The sequence below is a fragment of the Erpetoichthys calabaricus genome, chromosome 2 (genome assembly GCF_900747795.2).
Source record: "Erpetoichthys calabaricus chromosome 2, fErpCal1.3, whole genome shotgun sequence".
NCBI classification, from domain to species: domain Eukaryota; kingdom Metazoa; phylum Chordata; class Cladistia; order Polypteriformes; family Polypteridae; genus Erpetoichthys; species Erpetoichthys calabaricus.
In genome coordinates this window covers 154,384,950-154,400,574 of record NC_041395.2, presented here as the reverse complement: position 1 = coordinate 154,400,574, position 15,625 = coordinate 154,384,950, and the positions used below count along the sequence as shown (strand labels likewise).

The following is a 15,625-nucleotide window of genomic DNA, read 5'->3' as shown; positions in this document are numbered from 1 at the left end:
TGCACTGGGCATATTTTGTCATGATGTGATTTCCTTTGTTATTAAAAGATTTTTTCTTTTATTTCTTATTTTAAGCATTTGTTTTGCATTTTGTAATGAACATCATCATACAGAATATTAAATGATCAGTTTGATAAAAGGTAAATATTTTTATATTGAAAACACATAAGTAAAATATCTTATCCAAGACAAAGTGTGAGTGCTAATGGAATGATTACCTCATGATCACCAGTAAGCCAAACATGTCTTAATTTATACATTTGTAGTTTAAAAATAATGTTTTCTGCTTGTGGGGCATGCTGGTTAGCATGCTGCGCCTGCTACGTTTGGGTTTGGTTTGATATGTTGCAGGTAAAGTGAGTGGCTAAAATCCAACCTTGCTAGCAGAGGGCTTGTTTTGTGTGTTGTAATGCATATTAGATTTTCTGTTTTGATGTTCCAGAAGAAAATCAGTTTGCAATGAACATTGTCAAACTTATGCTTGAAATTGTACCATGCCAAGAACATTTAGTGGTCTTTATTTTTGGTTAAGGCGTCTATTCTGCTTCTAATTGTAAAGTATTGTGATTTATATTATATATTGTGACTATTTAAATGTCTGAAAGAAAGTCTATATTTCATTAATTGCAGTGTAGCAATACAATTGCGTTTTCCAGTGGAAGTTTAAATTATTTATATAGTCAATGAGATAATTCAATTTAAACAATGTAGTTCAACATCGGTTAATGATTAACATTCCTGCTACAGACCACTGATATGTGCATGGAGTCTTTCTTATGAACTTTCTTTTATGGTAGTAGGCTTATAAATATCCACAATAACTTTTAATCTCTTCTTTTTCAGTTCTGTGCATTTGATAGATTGGCCTGTGATAAGAAAGATTGCACTTATAAAAGGGGGCAGAATGTATATGTTTAATATGTATTTTTGTTGAATATATGCATTGCTTTGCTTTCTTTCTTGTTCATGTTGTAAATATAGAGTAGGGAGGCAGGTGAGTGGCTTGTTTGAAGTGATTTTACAGCCAGCTGCAGACTAAATCATATAGCTGTGGTGGGTGCCAGGCTTGTCAGCTGGATATAGACAATTATAAACTCAATAATTGGAATCAAAAATAATATTTAAAGAAAAATGTTTTGTTCAATGGTCACCATATATTATGGAGATATACCCAGTACTCTGGAAGTACATGACAGAGTTGTCAATATGTTATCGGGCAGAAGCAGATGATACTTTTAATTACCTTTAATTTAGCACGTGGCTCTATAAGGTACCAGTAAACATAACATATTTTGCTTAATCAAAGATTGCTTTTTTCAGAGCATAATAATTCAAACTATGTCATGACTTGTCTCTTAAAAAGTCATTCTTTCATTTTCTAACTTGCTTAATAAAGTGTTCCCAATTTGTGTAACAGGATTTGTCCCAATTCAGTCAACACAGTCACAGCAAGTGGTGAATTATGGATACTATTTTGAGAGCTTTGTAAGGGAAAGGGAATCAGATGAAGGTAACACACAAGTACTTCACAACCCTGGCACCCACCACAGCTGGGTGGAATAAAGGTGCAATAAGTTCTGACAGGATTTATCTGAATTTCATTTTTTTTTACTACACAAAGTCTGCAATTTTGGCAGGGGTGTGTAAACTTTTTATATCCACTGTTTGTGTATATAATTTTTTTTTCACATAGAAATTAAACAAATACAAGTCTGAACCAATTTTTAATAAATGTTGATATGTGCTGACACCAGGCATGTTGTGCAAATAAACACATTTATATGATTATTTCACATTACCAAATTAATTTAAGTAGAATTTTTAAAATATTTGGGAGGACAGCACCCTGCATTACTGACCGCCACTGCCTGTGAGTCTCTTTGAGTATCATATCCTGTCTTGCTTTGGATCATTTATACTCCTCCACAAGGCTTGATATAGTTATAGTCACTGCTCATCTTTTAATGTTGTGTGGAAAAAACATCCAGTTTTGTAGATAAAATATTAAAAAAATCTAATTGCATTCCCCATATTCAATTTTTGAATGATCCAAGTACCTCTTATTCATTAATATACAGCATTATGCAAATACATACTAATTTATGTAGTAGCATGTATAGAGAAATTATAGGCCCAGATTTGAAAGAAAATGATTGGGATATGAAGTTGATTGACCTAAAGAGCTTAAACATTTCGGCAGTCTTTGAGTAATGAGCTTCAGACTGCTACTGGGAAAAATGCCTCTGCTGAGTGATTTGTGAATGGATTGCTAATTCTGTATTTGATGGCTTTTTTCACAAAATTCTTGGTGATTTTTAACAAGATCCCAATTTCCTACCCTACCAACAGATTAGATTTTGAATATTAACAATTGAAAGCATTGTTAGATTTTACATCTTGACTCTCTTCAAAAAAAGGAAGCAGTTTTTGAGTTTTTTATTTATGCCCAACTATTCATTAAACTGTACAATTATTTACTTCCGTAATCTATAATTTATTCTTTTAAGATAAATTGAAATGTTTGATACATGACACCTGTTTCTTTTTTTAAGTGTTTAGTAAATTGCTTACATGCAGCCCTGAAAAGTGAGGTGATGGAGTTATGTCAAATGTCACATTCCAACATTTGTGGAAGTGAGGAAATTCCTGCCAAACGGTCACGCTTAGCCACAGTGAACAAAGATGCTAAGCAGGTCAAGTGTATCTCTAAGTAAGAAAAACATTTTTCTTTGTTCTTGGTTTATAGTAGGGTTTAGTCAAAATAAATCAATTTTAGTACAGCTTTGACCAAACTGTATACTTTGACTTCTCTGATTATAGAAGCTTTAATTTGAAATGTCTGCTGCTAACGTTTTCTTTATCACTTTGAGAATGCACTAAAATTTTAATACACTAATGGTCATTGGTCAAAATATACTTATTTGCACATTTAATGTGTGTACTGATTATATTTTTATATGCATGCATATATGTATGAACTGCTTAATACATCTAAAAATTTATTCAAGAAGTCCAGCTTTTGCAAAAATTTTGTTTCACTAATGAGCTGATCAAAAATAGGTAAATATGGATATATATTTTATTTACTAGTGTACCTTTCTCTCACTTGAAGGAGTTTATTAGTAAATTCAAGCTTTTTTATTTAAACCTATCTTGGTCAGACATTGTCTCTTTTTTCCATATTTCTTTACCATTTAACATTTAATTCCATGTATTTATGCTAAAGGTAATGAATAATCTGAGACTCCCAGCTGTCTATATATGAAAAAAAACTTTTATTTTTCTACATACTGATTATAAGGAGAGATATTTTAGTTTCTTCCTTACATGTTAGTTTAAATGGCAATAACTTAGTAAATTAAATAGACTGATTACTACATATTAGCTACAGTGATGTGAAAAACTATTTGCCCCCTTCCTGATTTCTTATTCTTTTGCATGTTTGTCACACAAAATGTTTCTGATCATCAAACACATTTAACCATTAGTCAAATATAACACAAGTAAACACAAAATGCAGTTTTTAAATGATGGTTTTTATTATTTAGGGAGAAAAAAAATCCAAACCTACATGGCCCTGTGTGAAAAAGTAATTGCCCCCCTGTTAAAAAATAACCTAACTGTGGTGTATCACACCTGAGTTCAATTTCCGTAGCCACCCCCAGGCCTGATTACTGCCACACCTGTTTCAATCAAGAAATCACTTAAATAGGAGCTGCCTGACACAGAGAAGTAGACCAAAAGCACCTCAAAAGCTAGACATCATGCCAAGATCCAAAGAAATTCAGGAACAAATGAGAACAGAAGTAATTGAGATCTATCAGTCTGGTAAAGGTTATAAAGCCATTTCTAAAGCTTTGGGACTCCAGCGAACCACAGTGAGAGCCATTATCCACAAATGGCAAAAACATGGAACAGTGGTGAACCTTCCCAGGAGTGGCCGGCCGACCAAAATTACCCCAAGAGCGCAGAGACAACTCATCCGAGAGGTCACAAAAGACCCCAGGACAACGTCTAAAGAACTGCAGGCCTCACTTGCCTCAATTAAGGTCAGTGTTCACGACTCCACCATAAGAAAGAGACTGGGCAAAAACGGCCTGCATGGCAGATTTCCAAGACGCAAACCACTGTTAAGCAAAAAGAACATTAGGGCTCGTCTCAATTTTGCTAAGAAACATCTCAATGATTGCCAAGACTTTTGGGAAAATACCTTGTGGACTGATGAGACAAAAGTTGAACTTTTTGGAAGGCAAATGTCCCGTTACATCTGGCGTAAAAGGAACACAGCATTTCAGAAAAAGAACATCATACCAACAGTAAAATATGGTGGTGGTAGTGTGATGGTCTGGGGTTGTTTTGCTGCTTCAGGACCTGGAAGGCTTGCTGTGATAGATGGAACCATGAATTCTACTGTCTACCAAAAAATCCTGAAGGAGAATGTCCAGCCATCTGTTCGTCAACTCAAGCTGAAGCGATCTTGGGTGCTGCAACAGGACAATGACCCAAAACACACCAGCAAATCCACCTCTGAATGGCTGAAGAAAAACAAAATGAAAACAAAAATGAAGACTGGCCTAGTCAAAGTCCTGACCTGAATCCAATTGAGATGCTATGGCATGACCTTAAAAAGGCGGTTCATGCTAGAAAACCCTCAAATAAAGCTGAATTACAACAATTTTGCAAAGATGAGTGGGCCAAAATTCCTCCAGAGCGCTGTAAAAAACTCATTGCAAGTTATCGCAAACGCTTGATTGCAGTTATTGCTGCTAAGGGTGGCCCAACCAGTTATTAGGTTCGGGGGGCAATTACTTTTTCACACAGGGCCATGCAGGTTTGGATTTTTTTTTCTCCCTAAATAATAAAAACCACCATTTACAAACTGCATTTTGTGTTTACTTGTGTTATATTTGACTAATGGTTAAATGTGTTTGATGATCAGAAACATTTTGTGTGACAAACATGCAAAAGAATAAGAAATCAGGAAGGGGGCAAATAGTTTTTCACACCACTGTATATAAATTAAGTAAATTCTGTTCAATGGAAACAAGTTTCATACATTTTACTCTGACTATGAGTACATCTATACATGTATGCATTATTTTTATTTTCTTGAAGTATTTCCCTTATAGATGTTAAAGTGAAGTGTAAGATCTGGAATACCATTGAGAAACGATTGATGACACTACTATCTGTACTTAAAGAACCATCTTTAACTCCACCAGTTGACTGCTTGGAAGGGATTGCTGTGATAATGCACTTAGCAGCTTTGTGTTCATGTCAATCTTGCCCTCCATTTCCTGTCAGGTAATTTTTTTATGTTCCAAACTAGTATCATATTAATAGGATGACAAAGGAAAAAATAGTGAAAAATATTGTTTAATGTTTGCTAATGTGAAATCTCAAGAAATAGATATGCTACTAACAATGAAATAATATTTTTTTTTCTGTGCATACTGGATCAATCATTCACTCAGCATATATGTATTTTTTATACCATTCTATGTGTTTTCTGTAGATTTTGCACACTGCATTACAGAATGATCATGCAGTGTAGGGTTCATAATTATTATTTGGTATTGTACAGTAAAAGACCAAAGCATTAATCATATGCTCTGCAGATTTATATTGGAAATACAAGTCATTATTAAATCTTTAGTTGAAGAAATGCAGCTTATTCACTTTATATTTAAAACATTTTTTCGACTCATAGGAAATGTTTTTGAATTAAGTAATAATTTTTATAGCACCTATTAGCATCATAGTTCTCAATTTAGTCTTTTATTCTCTTCTGCATTCATAAATGTATGAATTATAAGTAATCTCGTATGTGTTGCATTGCAAAACTGAGTTTTTTTTTGTTTGTGGTACATTATTTAAATTGTGAGATAAGCCCGGACACCACCAGACTGAGACCACATCTTTATAAAAAGCACACGTTTATTTAACACAGTCCCACACAGCACACAGTGCTCCCAGCACCAGTCACCCCTAATACGGGCCTTCCTCACACTGTCCGTGGGCCGCCTTTTCCTCTCTCCACGGGAGCTTCGTCCTGCTCCCACTCCCAACTCTTGCTCCCAGACTGTAGGAAGGCTGCCCCTTTTATGTTCACCCAGACGTGCTCCAGGTGCTTGGTGATGCTCTTCTGGCAGAACTTCCTGGTGTGGCGGAAGTGCTGCTCTTGCACCCGGAAATACTCCGGGTGTCCCTGGAAGGATCTTCTTCCATCTTCCCGGGTGTGGTGGAAGTGAATGTTTCCCGGGCTCCATGAGGCTCGGGGCGCCTCCTGGTGGTGGCCACGGGCCCCAACGGGCTTGAGCCTCCTTGCTCCTCTCCCGTGGTCCTCTCCAGATCCAGCGCGGTTGCCCCCTCATGGCCCGGAGGATGTAGTCTCCCTGCCTCCTGTGACACAACGTACACCTAGAATTTGGATTTGAGTTGAAACAATGAATAGAAAGAGAAGAAGTAAAATATAGTTTTATTGTCTGTATATTCCTGAGCTTGTATGTGTTCATCCCAATTTTAAGTATCTAAACCAAACTAGCAAGATCTGTCCAATAAGGAATTATTCCCCCATAAAATGTACTTGCACAAAATAGCCTTAAATGAAATATGATATTCCAGACATTTGATGTACTTTTCATTTGAGTTGCGTCAGTTTTGACTTCACTGTCAAATAGTTAGGTGAAACACTGTATATTAATAAAGTAGCAGTTAGTAACGAGTGACTTTTTCCTTCCCAGTTCATTGGTATAAACTTTGAATCAGCTGGTTGTTAAGTTCATAATCTTTCAAATGGTAGAATGTCTCTTTTAGATTTGCCTGACATTCTAGGTTCATTATTGTAGATTTGTTAACATAATAACATGAAAAGTAAAAACAGAAATTGTAAATATCTAAATCTGTAATTTGGTTTTACTATAAAAACACTGTATCAATAATGAAAGCATTAAGGAAACCATTATTTAACATTATTGTAAAAGTTTTCAAGGTAATTTGGTATAGTGTAAGCGCTGTCCTGTACAGTTAGTTTAACTGACTGGCCCAAACTGGCCTGCCCTGGATGGATTCCTGCCTTGCAGCTAATACTTCTGGGATAACCACTAGCTTCTTGACCATAGACTGAATAAACCTAGTCAGTAAAATAAATAAATGAATGGATTTTATAAAATGTGCAGTCAGCAGATGGAGACATGTAAATAATACATTATGTTTATAGTTCATGAGCAATCTGTAATTTAATGACTTGTAAATGCTTGTGTGTTAATGACATTAATTAAAAACTTGCTTCAACTAAATCCTTATTTTAGGAAGTTACAATTGTATTGCATATTAAAATTCTTTGATGCAATGAAATTTAAGTTAAATGTGTAAAAATTACTTGAATAGGCAATTAAAAAAACAAAAAAGCACAATCTGTTATCTAATAAAAGCAGGCAATACCAACAAGCAGTCTCTTTCATTAAAGAAGCTTATGTTCTTTTCTATCTCTGGGTAATGGACATGTAATAATTATGTTTTTGAAAAAGTATGCCCTTTAATGAACAAGTTGCCTCAAATGAAAAAGCATGTGGGACTTAGTATTTGAAATCTGCTGTTAAGAATTTTTTTTCTGCTGTTACAGAATTCATTCCCACTGTAGAACTATGCAACATTAGCCACAATGCAATATGCAAGCACTATCATTTTCTGTATTTTGTATTGGATTCTTGTTTATTTTTAATGATTGCATCAGTTGGTAATTCATCTAATGTACATCATTTTATTTTACCAGCAATGAAAACAATAAAAGAAAGTTCATGGAGAGGAGTGATAGTGAAGGTCACAATGATGTCCCAGCTGTCAAAACACAGCTGCAGTGGATAAGAGCTGAGCAAATGTCTCATATTCTGGATCTCTGCAGAAAGTTGCTGACATCTACAGATAGTGGAGATGATCTCGGTGAAGCAGTTGACCAAATTCTGAGGATTGTTGACTCCATTATCTACATACATGGTAAATCGAAAGCACTGGAAGATGGAGCCCTTTCAATATGAGAACAAATGTGTCCACATAAATCCGTAGTGTGATATTTTTAGACATAAGCCTTACACAACCATTTTTAGGCCATTGATGTATTCACCTGGTACATAAGAAATTATTGTCATTTTATGCCCACTAAATTACTGATAGCAATACCATTTACCTAAACAAAGTCAAGAGGGATATAACAGATTGATTAGGGAAATTATAATAACATTTAATTTTCTTTATATGTAGACACTTTTTTATTAAAAATAAATTACAGTTGGAAGTGGAGAGACATTGGTCATTGTTTTCTTCCAAAATAATAATACTGTAGATATGCAATGTTCTAGCTTGTGGCCAATCTACAGAATAAGCAAGCTTGTCCATCCTTAGTTCAGAAAAGCCTTAGTTTGCAGGAGAAGCATTTTAGAACTCAGGAGCCATTTCTAACTTTCACGGTAATTGCTAAGTTGTTTGTTACTAATATGCTTGGTGAAAATAATTTTTATTGAAATGGCAATTTACTGCTTTAGAATTGTTTACATTTTCCTAGAGCTCATAATTGAAACGAGTAACTTTTTAAACTGATGGCAAAAATTACCAAGTGCAGTTTTTTCTTGGGGTTTCACCCTCAACCAGTAATGTAGAAACTTAACATAGCTATAAAAACGCTAAAGAACAATCTCATTGTGGTCTAGAAACTGCTTTCTTAAATGTACAAAGAATATGAATTTGTAGCAATTTAAGATTTAATCATGCTTCTTGTATGCAATGCTGTATCTCTGAAACAACAACTTCATTTTCCTTTTTGTGTCTTTTTTATTTTGTAAGTCAACAATCAGCTTGAGGGGGTTATTTATAAAAGCCTTTGTGCTATGATGTCATTGCCCTGGGTTTGGGAACACACCTCCCATTCCACCTTCCAGTCAGCAGGCTTTAGTTCCAGTCTTGTTGCTTTAAGTCAAAAGCTGTCCAGTAGTTTCTGTAAGTATTTTCTTCCTGTAATATGTTGTTATCATTTTTATTTGTATATTATTTTAATTGATTTTTGCTACTTTTTTGGCCATGATTCGTGGTCTTTGTTTTGGAAGTTAACAATCTGTGAATAAGCAACAGTATAGCTTACACAAATAAATATTCATATTTCTTCAGCACGTTTTGTGTTTATTTGGTATCACATTGTGTAGTCGAATTTGAAACTGTGAATTTTTTGTTTATGTTCCAACCCCTCACCCTACACTATTATAAACAGGCTTGTGAAAGCCTTCATGAAAATTGTAATCTTTGAAATTCTAAATCACATATGTAATACAATCTTTTACTTAGACATAATATATATTATTTAGATATCTTTTCCATCATTAATAAATCAAATTTTTTGATAGCATGTCAAGCTCAAGCACGATGTGTGTTCCTGTTATCATTATTACCTGCAAAGATTTGCCCTGACTGGAGGACAGCAGTGTATCGCTGGGCCTTGCAAAGTCCAAGTGAAGTTGTTCGTGCAAGTGCAGTTAAAGGTTTTCCAAACCTTCTCTGTAATCTGGGAGCAAAATCAAATAACCTGATACACGAAGTGTTACTGTAAGTGTTTGAAATGCCTTTGCATTTGTTTATTATTATTTTAGTCTATTCTGTTTAATTAATAAGTATAAAGGTCATATTTTTCCATTTAAGTACTTTTAAATGTTGGTTGGTTGTTGTTGAGAAATACGTATACTTACACTTGACGTTTGCTTACAAATAAATATTAGCAGTTTAATTCTGTATGAATAATTAGCTTTGACTTTTCGGAATAATTCTGCTTGTTACTTAGGTCTTTCAATATCATCTATATGTAGAAAAAAGCATGAAACTGGATTAATTTATTTCAAATAAATAACCCCACAGTGTTTACTTCACTGTGAGATGAAAAAATCAGATAAATATTTGCGAACATCTCTGAACTCTATGGAATGTATTGAAATCAATAGGGAAGAAGGAACTGAACTACAGTTAAACCTCAATTATCAATCACTCGATTGGCCATCAGTCTCCATTAACTGTCAGGGCCAAAAAAAACAAAACATTGCACACACCAAAGCCTACCTATTACTGTACTACTACTGCCGTGCAGTATGCTGTGAGCTTTGCACATTGGAACAATTTTCCCTTGTGCTAGAGTATAATGTTCTTCCCCAGCACCACAGTGTCAGTTACGTACCTTCATTTTCAATAGCGCTTTGTAACTTTTCTCTTTTGGTATAATTAATCTACTATACATAGTTATAGCCAATAAACGTATGTGTGTGGTGTTGGAATTGTCACAAAAATTGAAATTATTAAACATTTACAAAACGGCAAAAGCACTTCAAGTATTATATCAGTTTAAGGAGTAGGAAATACAACAGTGAACAATATAAAATGTGATGCCGACAAAATTGAAAAATGTGTCGAAAATGGAAACCACTGACAGTAATGTTATTCTGTATTAATTTTAATGTTCTTCTGCATGATAATTTTCTTTTTAAATTCTGTTTTATTATAACTTGTGGTTGAGTACAACTATGGAAGCATATCTGAACATAATGGTTCATTATATTGATGATAAATATACATTGAAAAGCAGATGCTTGCAGTGCTGCTTCTTTAAATGAGTGCACCTTTGGCTATAATGCATTCCACAAGAAGAGGGAGAGCCACTGCTGAAGGATGGAGTCTGGTAGCAGCATGTAACAAAGTGTTACTATATTAATACTTGTTGAGCTTGGTATAAATTAAGTCTCTTACATGTAATATGGTTATATACAGTCCAGTCCAAAAGTATTGAAACAGCAAAGCCAATTAATTTTCTTTTCCTATGCAGTGAAGACATTTATGTGTGAGATCAAAAGATGAATATTAGAAGAGAGATCAGAGTTTCAGCTTTTATTCCCTGATATTGTATTTACATCTAGATATGTTAAACAACACAGAACATAGCAAATTTTGTATCAAACGACCCACCCAGTAAACTTGCTGTGGATGCAGTGGCAAATGGTTTTTTGACTGACAAAGGTTTATCGAAGTATTCCAGAGTCCATGTCTTGATATTCATTACAGATGCGTGACATTTTTTAAGACCGTGATGTCTGAGGGATCAGAGACCATGCACATTCAGAGGTTGTTTTGTGGCTTTTGCCTATTATGTACTGAGATTTGACCAGATTTCTTGAACCTTTTAATTATATTGTACACTGTAATAATAATAATAATAATAAGGGAAATGTCTAAATTCAAAGGCTTTTTTGAAGGCTTCTCTTCTTTTCGAAAACAAAGTATGGAAAATGCATTTTTCATACTTATCACAACTTTTTTGAATTACAGTTGTACTGTAGTGTTGTCTTTGTTTTTATAATTTTATTTGTAATTTTCCATTGATTATGTTTATTTTGCAGGAGTAAGCTCCAAGATAATTCTGTACTGGTTAAAATGGAAATGGCTGGAGTTGTAGGGCCCATAGCTTGTTGTCTATCAGAAGCATTTGAACTAATGGTCTCAAGCAAAGAACCTGAGGATCAAAGTTTTCTCTGTAACAATCTTGTTATAACTTCATCATGTAGTGAATCAATAACCAGAATTGGTCCTTCCATTTTCACTCCATTTGTGATTCTTCTGAAACCAGAAATTGACAGTTCTGTGAAATTAAGTAAGTATGAACACTTTAAAAATCTTCATGAGTATTTTAATGACAGATGATCAATTCTAATCACTTTCCATGTGGATATGTTGGTGCTAAAAGTACATTGAATTTGGGAGTATGTTTACAGTAATCTTTAATATTATCAAAACCCTTCTAGTAAATAATAATAATAATAATAATCAAACCTATCTGCTGAAGGAGATATGCATAACCTGTGATTTACAAATTTTGTTGAATACTTTTTCTGTTATTTTTTTTATACCTATCGATTGTACTGCTTGCTTTTTTTTGCAGATTTTATAAAAAATTTTCCCCTCCTTTGTAAACATCTGGACCTACGGCCCAGTGATCCAGATGCTAAAACTGTTGTAAGTGCTCTGATACATCTGATTGAAGATCCCAACAAAGCTGTTCGATTGATGTTTAGTCAGTATGTAAAATATTTAATAGTGGCTTGGGAAGCTGAAGATGGTCCACTAAAAGAGGTAAATTAAACTTGTTGGATTATGGTATCTAATGCCAGTAAACAATAGTGTTCATCAGCAAATTTTGCCAAAGGGTTATTCGCAGTGAATTTGTTGTGTTTGCCCTTGTTTGTCGAATTATTTACTGATAAATAAATAGGTTTAGGAGATTTTTTTTCCCGCAGTGCACCATAATGCTTTGCAAGGCCAGTGTGATATCCCCCCAGAACTGTAACAGCCAACATTGGATCGGTTCACCCCCTGGGTATACAATGCTGATCATTTACATTACAGACTCCGTGGGACTTAGTTAGTGTTAGAACGTCTAAGTAAATAATGCAGGTTCTCATAATTTTATTTTTTCTGAAACATATTCAGCATAAATAACGAGTTATCTCTGCTTGTCACAAAATGTGCAGGTCGATCTTCAAGTTCCACATTAGTATAATAGTAGGAGGTGCGTGCCCTGTGCGTGCATAATTAGCCACTTGGAGTTAAAAAACAAACTTTGAGGGAGCCTGACACCCCCCCCCAAAACAGGCAACTCTATGAAATAATAATAATGAAATATTTATTACTATTTACAAGACATTTCTATCTTTTTGACAGAAGAAAAAGTGCAAAGCATTAGCACAAACATTTTGGAGATCCTTCAGTACTCTTCAAAAAATAGAATGAGAAATATAAATTTGAATTTTCTGCCTTTGAAAGTATTTTTTCTGACTTTTGACTACGATTTTGCAATTTCTGTTTTGTTTTGATGAAATATATGATTGTGCATATCTAACTGCATTCTTTTTTCTTTGATCTCACAGAGACACGATGGTGCAGTGGTTGGCACTGCTGCCACACGGCTCAGGTCACCTTTTTGGCCACAGTAATCTGTCCAGTATAGTTGGTAGACTTTTCCCTAGCCCTCAAGGACACTTTAAAGATGATTGCACTATTATAATCCAGTCAAGTCTAGTTCAGTTAGTCCCTCCCCATTGACTTCAAAGCATTTTGCCGAATTTGGCGATATTCGTGAATACTTCTGTGATTTCTCCGAACTCAAGGCAAAGTGAACACTGTGGAGTTTGCACATTACTAGTAAATAATAGACAACTGTATGTAATTCTGATTAGATCTGCTTGTTGATCAATTATTTTAATTTATATCCCATTCAGTGTAATTATTTCAAAGTACTTTATACAAACACAATAATACAACATACTATAAATATTCTTTTTGAAGAATAGGCAGAATAATGTGTTTTGTTAAAGGTCACATTGCAAGACAAGTGTTCAGTATAAAGCTATATCCTTTAAACTTCCAATCTAGACATCAGACCACAAGTTTTCCCTGTAAGTGAGAAATATCAAACTGAGTATAATTTACGTATTTTTCATTCTCAGATTCTTGTTTCAAGACTGAAGGATGCTTATACTAATGCTAAAGCAACAAAGAATACTGAGCTAAAAAACACCTTAATACGCACCACTGGAGAGATTGGCAGGTAGAAATTAAACCAAGAACTAAATGTTATTTAGTTAGAGAATAATGGCAGTGATAAAGTAACTAATGTATTTTTTGTTATTGTAATTTTTAGTGCTGCCAAAGGGGACTTGGTTCCATTTGCTCTGCTTCACTTATTACACTGTCTTTTGTCTAAGTCTACTTCTGTCTCCGTGACTGCATACACAGAAATTAGGGCTTTGGCTTCAGCCAAATCATTGAAACTACAGCTTTTCTTCAGCCAGAACAAAAAGTCAATTTGTCAGGTAAGTTTTTTTTTTTTTTTTTTTTTTTTAAGTCTGCTGTAAGTGTACAAAAAGCAAAATGTACCTATTTTTATTCCTTTTAAAAGTATGTTTAAAATAGTATGTATTAAAGGAGCCTGCATGGCTCCTTTAATCACCCCTTTATAAAATAAAGCTTGTCCAATTCAGTTTTTTTGAGGTTACATGTATCCTGGCAACAGCAGACCCAAGGCACATACTAATCTTATCCTGGGTGGTCATCTTTCATAGAACGCATTCACTTTTACAGTGGCATGCAAAGGTTTGGGCACCCTTGTTTAAAATGTATAAAGTTAAAGATAACTAATTTATTTTCAGCATTTTATGCATGATTTTGTTTTCTACAATTGTACAGTGAAAAACACAAGGGAGCACTATGCAAAAAAAAAAAAAGTGCAACCCAAGATATTTCAGGTCTCAGACAACTTTGCCTAAGGTCTCTGACCTTAATTAGCTTGTTGGGGCTATGGCTTGTTCACAGTCATTGCTGGGAAACCCCAGTTCATGCAAGTTGTAAAGCTGTATAAATTCTCTGACTCTTCAAGCATTGTCTCAACAATCAGCAGCCATGGGCTGCTCACAAAGCAGGAGAAGGCTACAGGAAGATAGCAAAGTTTTCAAGTAGCTGTTTCCTCAGTTCATAATGTTATTAAGAAATGGCAGTTAACAAGAAGGGTGGAGGTCAAGATGAGGTCTGGAAGACCAAGAAAACTTTCTGAAGGAACTGCTTATTGGATTGCTAGAAAGGAAACTAAAAACCACTGTTTAACTGCAAAAGACCTTCAGGAAAATTTAGCAGACTGCAGTGGTGGTGCACTGCTCTACTGTACAGTGACACCTGAACAAATATGACCTTCATGATGGAGTCAGCAGAAGAAAACCTTTCCTGCATCCTAGCCACAAAATTTAGCTCCTGCTGTTGCACCTCCAAACCCGCAGACAATACGCCAAAACACCAGGTAAAATTCTCAATGATGAATTTATTATAACAAAAGTGTGCACCAAGCACCTCCACCTCCACTATACTCAAATAAATCAGTAATAAATCAGTAATCACAATTAACAAATCCTCCACTCCTCCCAGCAGCTCTGTCACACTCCTTCCCAATTCCGGCTCAGTCTGCTGGGTTTCCCATAGTCCTTTCTTATAGTCCTTGACCCGGAAGTGCTTCTGTCCTTCACTTCCGGGTCAGATGAACTCTTCTTTTTTCTTCAGCCCGGAAGTACTTCATTTCTTCCGTCCCCGTGACGAGGTAGTACTTCTGGGCTATAATAAAAACAGTTGTGCCTCCCTGCAGCGTCACTGTGTAGCCGAGCTCCATTGTCCATAATGCCCTGTGGGAATTCGGGGCACCTCTATGCTGCAGGGAGGACTCGCTCTAGCGGCCTGGGGGTGTTGGCCGGGATAAACTGCTGGCTATCCCTCACAACATCTAAACAACCCCTTGCATTTTGGAAACAGGTCCTGTGGACTGATGAAGTCAAAATAGAATATTTTGGCCATAATTTGCAAATGTATGTTTGGAGAAATAAGGCTGCTGAATTCCCGGAAAAGAACACCTCTCCAATTATTAAGCATGGGGGTTGGATCGATCATGCTGGAATACCTCAAGAGATGCAAGCTGACAGTTTTGCCATGAACCATATAGTCTCCCAACCTAAACATCATTGAAAATGTGTGGATAGATTTCAAAAGAGCAAAGCATGCAAGACAA

General features: G+C 35.2%; 1 protein-coding gene across 4 annotated transcripts in view; it reads left to right on the top strand.

The window, feature by feature from the left end:
* atr (ATR serine/threonine kinase) overlaps nucleotides 1–15,625 on the top strand; it is a 133,437-nt gene that overhangs the window by 10,170 nt on the left and 107,642 nt on the right. The window contains exons 1-10 of one of the 4 annotated variants that reach the window (XM_051922907.1): nucleotides 122–140; nucleotides 2,553–2,710; nucleotides 5,202–5,304; nucleotides 7,775–7,995; nucleotides 8,839–8,991; nucleotides 9,393–9,591; nucleotides 11,424–11,674; nucleotides 11,963–12,153; nucleotides 13,527–13,627; nucleotides 13,721–13,892. In XM_051922907.1, coding sequence (XP_051778867.1) covers nucleotides 2,683–2,710; nucleotides 5,202–5,304; nucleotides 7,775–7,995; nucleotides 8,839–8,991; nucleotides 9,393–9,591; nucleotides 11,424–11,674; nucleotides 11,963–12,153; nucleotides 13,527–13,627; nucleotides 13,721–13,892 — 1,419 coding nt within the window. In that variant the 5' untranslated portion in view covers nucleotides 122–140; nucleotides 2,553–2,682. Of the gene's footprint in view, nucleotides 1–121; nucleotides 141–2,552; nucleotides 2,711–5,115; nucleotides 5,305–7,774; nucleotides 7,996–8,838; nucleotides 8,992–9,392; nucleotides 9,592–11,423; nucleotides 11,675–11,962; nucleotides 12,154–13,526; nucleotides 13,628–13,720; nucleotides 13,893–15,625 lie in introns of those variants that run through there. The other 3 variants (XM_051922905.1, XM_028792077.2, XM_051922906.1) reach the window with 3 other exon arrangements.